The following is a 9,590-nucleotide window of genomic DNA, read 5'->3' on the forward strand; positions in this document are numbered from 1 at the left end:
GATTCCAATCAAGTTGTAGAAACATCTCAAGGATGATCAATGGAAACATAGCAAAGGGTCTGAATACTTATTTAAATAAGGTATTTATGTTTTTTATCTTTAATACATTTGCAAAAATGTCTAAACCTATTTTTGCTGTGTCATTATGGGGTATTGTGTGTAGATTGATGAGGAAAATGCTTTATTTGATCCAGTTTAGAATAAGGCTGTAATCTAACAAAATGTGGAACAAGTCTTGGGGTCAATACTTTCCTAATGCTCTGTGTGTGTGTCTCTACTATGGTCATACATTTAGCAGGAGGTTAGGAAGTGCAGCGCAGTTTCCACCTCATTTTGTGGGGCAGTGTGCACATAGTCTCTCTTCTTTTGAGTGCCAGGTCTGCCTTCGGCGACCTTTCTCAATAGTCGGTCACAGTGGTCAGGTATTCTGCCACTGTGTATTCTCTGTTAGGGCCAAATAGCATTCTAGTTTGCTCTGTTTTTTTGTTCATTCTTTCCGATGTGTCAAGTAATTATCTTTTTGTTTTCTCATGATTTGGTTGGGTCTAATTGTTTTGCTGTCCTGGGGCTTTGTTTGTGTTTGTGAACAGAGCCCCGGGACCAGCTTGCTTAGTGTCCTCAGCTTGCTTAGGGACTCTTCTCCAGGTTCATCCATCTGTAGGTGATAGCTTTGTTATGGAAGTTTGGGAATCGCTTCTTTTTACGTGGTTATAGAATTTAACGGCTCTTAAATTCTCTCTCTCTCGCTCTCTCATTTCCCTCCCCAGTTTAATTCAAGGGTACATTATTGTCATGACATATTGTCAATTGCCAGAAAATCTGAAATAATAGAAAATCTCTCTCTCCCTTCCTCCTCTCGGTCTCTTTGTCCCTCTCTATCTCTCTCTGTTCTTCCCCTCCCTATTTCTCTGTCTTTCTCTCTCTCTCTTTTCCTCTCTCTCTCTCTTTCTCCTCCCCCTCTCCATGTGCTTCTCAGGCTGTCTGTTTGAGAAGAAGCTCTGCCCCAGAGACCAGCCATGCTCAGATGGTCAGTATGACATAACATCATCTCTCTATCTAACCCATCTTCTTCACGTTGTCTCACTACACAATCCTCTCACTGTCACCAGACACTCCGGGAGGTGTTGGCAGTTCTTTAATAAGACAGGGGTGTCAAATTCTTAGTCCTCGTTGCCAAAGTCTCTTCCTGTTTCCATTTCAGCTGTTATTGATTGGCTGGAGGCTACACAAATGTCCAATCAGTCTGTGGTCTAGATCTGGGAAATCAGGTGTGTAGCCTCCAGCCAATCAGTAACAGTAATTTATCAATAAGTTGAAACGGAAACAGGAAGAGACTTTGACGCTTGACAAAGATTTTTTATTATGTTGACAAGATGGTCGAGTGACCTCTCTAATAATGGAAATACATGTCCTCAAAGATGGAAGGCAGGCAGGAGGAGTCGAGATCAGGTATTTGTATTTATTATGGATCCCCATTAGCTGCTGCCAAAGCACCAGCTACTCTTCCTGGGGTCCAGCAAAATGAAGGCAGTTTATACAGTTTTAAAACGTTACAATACATTCATAGATTTCACAACACACTGTGTGCCCTCAGGTCCCTACTCCACCACTAACACATATCTACAATACTAATTCCATGTGTATGCGTGCGTGCTAATGTTTGTGTTGCTTCACAGTCCCCGCTGTTCCATAAGTTGTTTTTTCATCTGTTTTTAAAATGTATTTTTACTTCTGGCGTCAGTTACTTGATGTGGAATAGAATTCTATGTAGTCATGGATCTATGTAGTACTGTGTGCCTCCCATAGTCTGTTCTGGACTTGGGGACTGTGAAGAGACCTCTTGTGGCATGTCTTGTGGGGTGTGCATGGGTGTCCGAGCTGTATACCAGTAGTTTAGACAGACAGCTCGGTGCATTCAACATGTTAATAGCTCTCATAAATAAAAGTAGGGATGAAGTCAATCTCTCCTCCACTTTCAGCCAGGAGAGATTGACATGCATATTATTAATGTTAGCTCTCTGTGTGCATCCACGGGTCAGCTGTGCTGCCCTGTTCTGAGCCAATTGCAATTTTCTGATGTCCTTTTTTGTGGCTCCTGACCACACTACTGAACCGTAGTCAAGGTGCGACAAAACTAGGGCCTGTAGGACCTGCCTTGTTGATAGTGTTGTTATGAAGGTAGAAACTAGGGCCTGTAGGACCTGCCTTGTTGATAGTGTTGTTATGAAGGTAGAGCAGTGCTTTATTATGGACAGACTTCTGGACAGACCCCATCTTCGCTACTGTTGTATCAATATGTTTTGACCATGACAGTTTACAATCTAGCGTTTCTCCAAGCAGTTTAGTTATCTTAACTTGCTCAATTTCCACATTATTTATTACAATATTTAGTTGAGGTTTAGGGTTTAGTGAGGGTTTTGTTCCAAATACAATGCTTTTAGTTTTAGAAATATTTAGGGCTAACTTATTCCTTGCCACACACTCTGAAACTAACTGCAGCTCTTTGTTGAGTGTTGCAGTCATTTCAGTCGCTGTAGTAGCTGACGTGTATAGTGTTGAGTCATCCGCATACATAGAAACTCTGGCTTTACTCAAAGTCAGTGGCATGTCATTAGTAAAAATTGAAAAAGCAAGGGGCCTAAACAGCTACCCTGGGGAATTCCTGATTATAACTGGATTATATTTGATAGGCTTCCATTACTTGTTAGACAAGTAACTCTTTAACCACATTATAGCAGGGGTGTAAAGCCATAACACAATAATGTCAAAAGCTGCACTGAAGTCCAACAAGACAGCCTCCACAATCATTTTATCATCAATTTCTCTCAGCCAATCATCAGTCATTTGTGTAAGGTGGCACTATTCTAGCCAATCAGGGACAGATATGCTTGTGAACAACAGGCAAAACTCCATATCAAGTTGCCAAAATGCTACATGCGTCCACTTATGTCAGTTCATTCATAACAACCTAACCATTACGAAACCCCTATGCGATCGAATAAGCCTCACGTAGCAAATTAGCAATAAAAAAGTTTGTTGACCAAATTCGACACTCTCATTGATCTCCACACACAAATTCCTCACTTCCTGGTTTTATTTTCTTGGACAGACTTTGGGTGGAGTAAACCCTCTCTCTTCGCCTCTTCCTCTCTGTGTTGGAGGACTAGAGTTTGACACCCTGTATTAAAACAAACAGTCCGCTAAGTGTAAAACCTACACACACTGAACCCTGTATCTCTTTCCTTCCCTCCTCGTCCATTATGTCTTCCTCCTTCATTCACCCCTTTGTCCCAACCCCTTGTCTCACCCACCTTGTTCCAACCCCTTGTCTCATTCCCCTTGTTTCACCCCATTGTTTCACCCCTCTCTGTTCCACCCCTTTGTCTCATCCCCCTTGTTCCACCCTCTTGTCTCATCTCCCTTGTTCCACCTCCTTATTTCACCCTCTTGTCTCATCCCCCTTGTCTCACCCTTGTTCTTGTTTCACCCACCTTGTCTCACCACCCTTGTCTCTTGGAATCTGAAACCAATCTGAAACTAGTCACATCCTGTCTTTTAAAATGGTATTCGCTCCCCAGTTCCCGGTGTGCATCCCAAATGGCCCCTATTCTATGGACCCTGGGCAGAAGTAGTGCACTATATAGGGAATAGGGTGACATTTAGAACTTCATGCATATAATGACGTTAACCATTTCAACTGTTGTGATGGGCAGGTGTTCTGCTGTCTACTGTCTCATAGGAAATACTACATTATTCATATTCAATTAACTCAATGGCAGTTGTCATGTGTTTCCTGATTTTTGTCTACGGAACTGCATGTGTGCAAATGTGTTTGCAAGTGTGTGTGAGCGTGTGTGCCTTCATGTACGATGAGGCACACTCTGAGCATCAGTGTGTAAACACACGGCCTCTCTCCGTCAACTTGCTCTTAGCCAATCACGTCTCTTTCCCACCGTTTCCATGGCAACCGTGACGTCACCCGGCCGACGGCAGTGTCTCTCCCCCATGTGTTTGTTGGAGAGAGAGAATGGGTGAGAGAGAGAATAGAGCTGGCCGATGACTCATCGAGACCCACTCGCACATCTACAAACACACAAACATCACCATAGTACATCTCCATAGTACATCACCATAGTACATCTCCATAGTACATCACCATAGTACATCACCATAGTACATCACCATAGTACATCTCCATAGTACATCTCCATAGTACATCACCATAGTACATCACCATAGTACATCACCATATCTCCATAGTACATCACCATAGTACATCTCCATAGTACATCACCATAGTACATCTCCATAGTACATCTCCATAGTACATCTCCATAGTACATCTCCATAGTACATCTCCATAGTTGTGTGCGCGTGCATATGTGTTTATGTGCATGCGTGCGTGTGTGTGTTCTCTGTGTTCTCTGTGCTTTGTGGATGTGTCTGCTGCCCCAGCAGGAGATGGTTCTGCTGTGTTCTCTATATTCTGTAGATGGGCTGTTTGGCCAGCAGAGTTCTCTATATTCTACCCCAGCAGGAGAGGGTTCTGGGTTCTGCTGTGTTCTCTATATTCTGTAGATGGGCTGTTTGACCAGTCTCTGCTGCCCCAGCAGAGAGGGTTCTGCTGTGTTCTCTATATTCTGTAGATGGGCTGTTTGACCAGTCTCTGCTGCCCCAGCAGGAGAGGGTTCTGCTGTGTTCTCTATATTCTGTAGATGGGCTGTTTGACCAGTCTCTGCTGCCCCAGCAGGAGAGGGTTCTGATGTGTTCTGCTGTGTTCTGCTGTGTTCTCTATATTCTGTAGATGGGCTGTTTGACCAGTCTCTGCTGCCCCAGCAGGAGAGGGTTCTGCTGTGTTCTCTATATTCTGTAGATGGGCTGTTTGACCAGTCTCTGCTGCCCCAGCAGGAGAGGGTTCTGATGTGTTCTCTATATTCTGTAGATGGGCTGTTTGACCAGTCTCTGCTGCCCCAGCAGGAGAGGGTTCTGGGTTCTGCTGTGTTCTGCTGTGTTCTCTATATTCTGTAGATGGGCTGTTTGACCAGTCTCTGCTGCCCCAGCAGGAGAGGGTTCTGCTGTGTTCTCTATATTCTGTAGATGGGCTGTTTGACCAGTCTCTGCTGCCCCAGCAGGAGAGGGTTCTGATGTGTTCTCTATATTCTGTAGATGGGCTGTTTGACCAGTCTCTGCTATTCTGTAGATGTGCTGTTTGAACAGGAGAGGGTTCTGATGTGTTCTGCTGTGTTCTGCTGTGTTCTCTATATTCTGTAGATGGGCTGTTTGGCCAATGTCTGCTCCCCCAGCAGGAGATGGTTCTGTATGAGGTGTCAGTGCCTGTGCTGCACAGACTACAGGAGGTGCTCAAGGAACTGATGATGCAAGGTAATTAAAGTCACACACACACACACACACACACACACACAGCCACATATAGACATATCCACACTCCATGCATACTCACTAACCCATTCGCACAAAGGTTGTTAGGTTCAGAGTGTGGTTGTAAAAGTGAACTGTTACCTTAGTGATGGTAAAGATCATGAACAGATAATCAGGTCTCATCTGCTACCACGGCAACAGGGCTGAGGGCTCTATAAGGTCACACTACTCAAGTTACCAGGTTACATCTATAACTACTGTGATTGACATCTGTATCGGCCTATGGCTGTGCAGGATTGTCCTGGCAGGATGACATCACCCAGTACGTCATTCGCAAGGAGCTGAGCCGTGTTTCACTGACCCGCCCCCTGTCTGGACGTCATGACAACCCCTCGTCTCAGTGAGTCTCCTGGTCTGTTGACTATAATTAAAAGCAGATCTATAATTACATCTGTTCTATTTGTCTGCAGATTTCCACAGGAAGGTCTGTGACTCAATGGGGGAATGGTTTTGTAATAGCAGCCAGGAAAGGTTATGAGATTAGGAGGAGACCTTTAGAAAACCCCAGAACCAGATCTTTGAGTTTAGAGAAGAGATGTTTAAAATCCAGTCCACGAGGAACAGGCCACAGCCTCTGCGTCTCTCTCTTCCACTGGTAGTTGATTGATTGGTTGGTTTTATTTGTCAGTTAAAAACATATACACACAGTACATGTATATATTTTTTAAACGTGGTCAGAATAGCACAATTCATTCAGATACTTAATTCCATTGTGGTCCCATTGATGAGTGACCTAAGCAGACAGTCACTGTCACTGAGCATCTGACATAGAACACAAGTAGACTAAGTCACACTCAAATGTTGTTAGAGAAAGTGGCCCTAAGAGGACTGGAGTCATATACTCCTGTAGTAGAGGGAAGCCATCCTCAGAGGACTGTGGTCAAATACTCCTGTAGTAGAGGGAAGCCATCCTCAGAGGACTGGAGTCACATACTCCTGTAGTAGAGGGAAGCCATCCTCAGAGGACTGTGGTCAAATACTCCTGCAGTAGAGGGAAGCCATCCTCAGAGGACTGGAGTCACATACTCCTGCAGTAGAGGGAAGCCATCCAAAGAGGACTAGAGTCACATACTCCTGCAGTAGAGGGAAGCCATCCTCAGAGGACTGGAGTCACATACTCCTGCAGTAGAGGGAAGCCATCCTCAGAGGACTAGAGTCACATACTCCTGCAGTAGAGGGAAGCCATCCTCAGAGGACTGGAGTCACATACTCCTGCAGTAGATGGAAGCCATTTTTAGACAGGTGCAGGATGACTTGGAAGTTGAGTTCTTGTGAGTGAGGGAAGCTATGTTCCCTATAAGGGTCTGCAAGTGCTAATGGGTTGGCCTTATTCTGATATTCTCCATTCATACTGTATTTCTCAGGTCCTCAGAACCTGTGCAGAATGCCCATCCTTCCAAGATGCAGTATCCTCCCAGCTCCAGGACCAAGGCTCAAGGGGATGATCCCAACCCAGACCTGATGCAGAGTTACCTGGACTACATGATCGTGGATCCCCCAAGGCCTCCCAGTCCCTCCACATGAAAACTCTGGACCCTTACACCTACCGCCAGGTGGGAATGGACACACACACACACACACACACATACACATACACATACACATACACATACACATACACATACACATACACATACACATACACACACATACACATACACACATACACATACACACATACACACACACACACACACACACACACACACACACACACACACACACACACACACACACACACACACACACACACACACACACACACACACACACACACACACACACACACACACACACACACACACACACACACACACACACACACACACACACACACACACATCTACAGTGTATTTATATCATACGACTCATAGTTATATGGTATCTATCTACTGTATATACATTCATACACACAACTACTATTACCACATACAGTTAATGTGTGTAAGAATGTATATACAGTACATATATACTATATAACTGAGTCGTATGATATAAATACACTGTAGATAGATGCCATATAACTATGAGTAGTATGGTGTAAATACACTGTAGATAGATACCATATAACTATGAGTAGTATGGTGTAAATACACTTAATCTCTACAGTAGATAGATACTATGATATAAATACACTGTAGATAGATACCATATAACACCCCACAAGACATGCCACGAGGTCTCTTCACAGTCCCCAAGTCCAGGACAGACTATGGGAGGTGCACAGAACTACATGGGGCGGCAGGTAGCCTGGTGATTAGAAGGTTGGGCCAGTAACCGAAAGGTTTCTGGGTTGAATCCTAGAGCTGACAAGGTAAAAATCTGTCATTCTGCCCCTGAACAAGGCAGTTAACCCACTGTTCCCCGGTAGGCTGTCATTGTAAATAAGAATTTGTTCTTAACTCACTTGCCTAGTTAAATAAAGGTTACATTTGAATTTTTAAAAAAATTATAAAAATGCATAGAGTCATTGAACTCTATTCCACATCAGGTAACTGATGCAAACAGTAAAGTTAGATTTTAAAAACAGGTAAAAATACACCTTATGGAACAGCGGGGACTGAAGCAACACACACATAGGCACAGACACACACAGACACACACAGACACACACAGACACACACACACACACACACACACACACAGACACACACAGACACACACAGACACACACAGACACACACAGACACACACAGACACATATGATAACATAAGCACTATACACACACGTTCACATGGATTTAGTACTGTACTGTAGTTGTAGAGTAGGGGTCAGAGGGCACACAGTGGGTTGTGAAATCTGTGAATGTATTGGAATGTTTTTAAAATTGTATAAACTTCCTTCATTCTGCTGGACCCCAGGAAGTTAATGGGGATCCATAATAAATACAGTAGATTGTATCAATTCCTTTTCCCAGAGGGCATCTCTGTGTCTGTTTATGGGTTTATTAAGCAGCAGTATGGTTACCAAGACGACGAGGAGCGCTCTCTTAACTCTCTGGAGGGTGGTGGTTTCCCCCGCCCTTCTACTCACGCCGGGGGTTAAGAGTCCCGCCCCCAGGACCGAGACCGCCAGTTGCTCCAGGACCTGGTCTCCCTGTACCTCTCCTCCCCCGCCCAGCCGGCCTCCCGCCACCGTGGGGCAGCAACACCGATCTCTACCTCTCCCTTGTACCAGGACCTGGACTTCCCTCTGGACTACGTAGAGGACTACGTTTCCCAGCAGGACGTGGAGGTCCGCAAGCAGCAGCAGCTGGATCAGACGCAGAGGAAAGCGCAGAAGGACTACGGATCGCTAGCTGGATTGGATGGTGAGTGTGAGGCAGTCAGTGTGTGTGTGTGTGTGTGTGGGGGGGGGGGGTGTTGTGTGTGTCACAGGAGGTTGGTGGCACCTTAATTGGGGAGGATGGGCTCATGGCAATGACTGGAGCGGAATCAATGGAATAGTATCAAAGATACAGTGCCTTGCGAAAGTATTCGGCCCCCTTGAACTTTGCGACCTTTTGCCACATTTCAGGCTTCAAACATAAAGATATAAAACTGTATTTTTTTGTGAAGAATCAACAACAAGTGGGACACAATCATGAAGTGGAACGACATTTATTGGATATTTCAAACTTTTTTAACAAATCAAAAACGGAAAAATTGGGCGTGCAAAATTATTCAGCCCCTTTACTTTCAGTGCAGCAAACTCTCTCCAGAAGTTCAGTGAGGATCTCTGAATGATCCAATGTTGACCTAAATGACTAATGATGATAAATACAATCCACCTGTGTGTAATCAAGTCTCCGTATAAATGCACCTGCACTGTGCTAGTCTCAGAGGTCTGTTAAAAGCGCAGAGAGCATCATGAAGAACAAGGAACACACCAGGCAGGTCCGAGATACTGTTGTGAAGAAGTGTAAAGCCGGATTTGGATACAAAAATATTTCCCAAGCTTTAAACATCCCAAGGAGCACTGTGCAAGCGATAATATTGAAATGGAAGGAGTATCAGACCACTGCAAATCTACCAAAACCTGGCCGTCCCTCTAAACTTTCAGCTCATACAAGGAGAAGATTGATCAGAGATGCAGCCAAGAGGCCCATGATCACTCTGGATGAACTGCAGAGATCTACAGCTGAGGTGGGAGACTCTGTCCATAGGACAAC

General features: G+C 44.6%; 1 protein-coding gene across 1 annotated transcript; it reads left to right on the top strand.

The window, feature by feature from the left end:
• Window positions 1-920: 920 nt before the first annotated feature.
• Window positions 921-8,680, top strand: LOC124030054 (receptor-type tyrosine-protein phosphatase-like N). Its single transcript, XM_046341564.1, has 5 exons — window positions 921-1,027; window positions 5,272-5,382; window positions 5,674-5,779; window positions 6,804-6,992; window positions 8,396-8,680. Exons 1-4 carry the CDS (start codon window positions 964-966, stop codon window positions 6,961-6,963), a joined length of 441 nt encoding a protein of 146 aa, XP_046197520.1. The 5' UTR covers window positions 921-963; the 3' UTR covers window positions 6,964-6,992; window positions 8,396-8,680.
• Window positions 8,681-9,590: the final 910 nt, after the last annotated feature.

Source organism: Oncorhynchus gorbuscha, unplaced genomic scaffold (genome assembly GCF_021184085.1).
Source record: "Oncorhynchus gorbuscha isolate QuinsamMale2020 ecotype Even-year unplaced genomic scaffold, OgorEven_v1.0 Un_scaffold_9050, whole genome shotgun sequence".
NCBI lineage: Eukaryota > Metazoa > Chordata > Actinopteri > Salmoniformes > Salmonidae > Oncorhynchus > Oncorhynchus gorbuscha.

What these genes read in the sequence shown, in the direction of transcription:
- LOC124030054 (XM_046341564.1), top strand. Translation starts at nt 964, where the DNA reads ATGTGCTTCTCAGGCTGTCTGTTTGAGAAGAAGCTCTGCCCCAGAGAC. An exon ending in AGACCAGCCATGCTCAGATG is followed by an intron (nt 1,028 to 5,271) that starts GTCAGTATGACA and finishes TATATTCTGTAG; the next exon opens with ATGGGCTGTTTGGCCAATGT. An exon ending in CATGACAACCCCTCGTCTCA is followed by an intron (nt 5,780 to 6,803) that starts GTGAGTCTCCTG and finishes TGTATTTCTCAG; the next exon opens with GTCCTCAGAACCTGTGCAGA.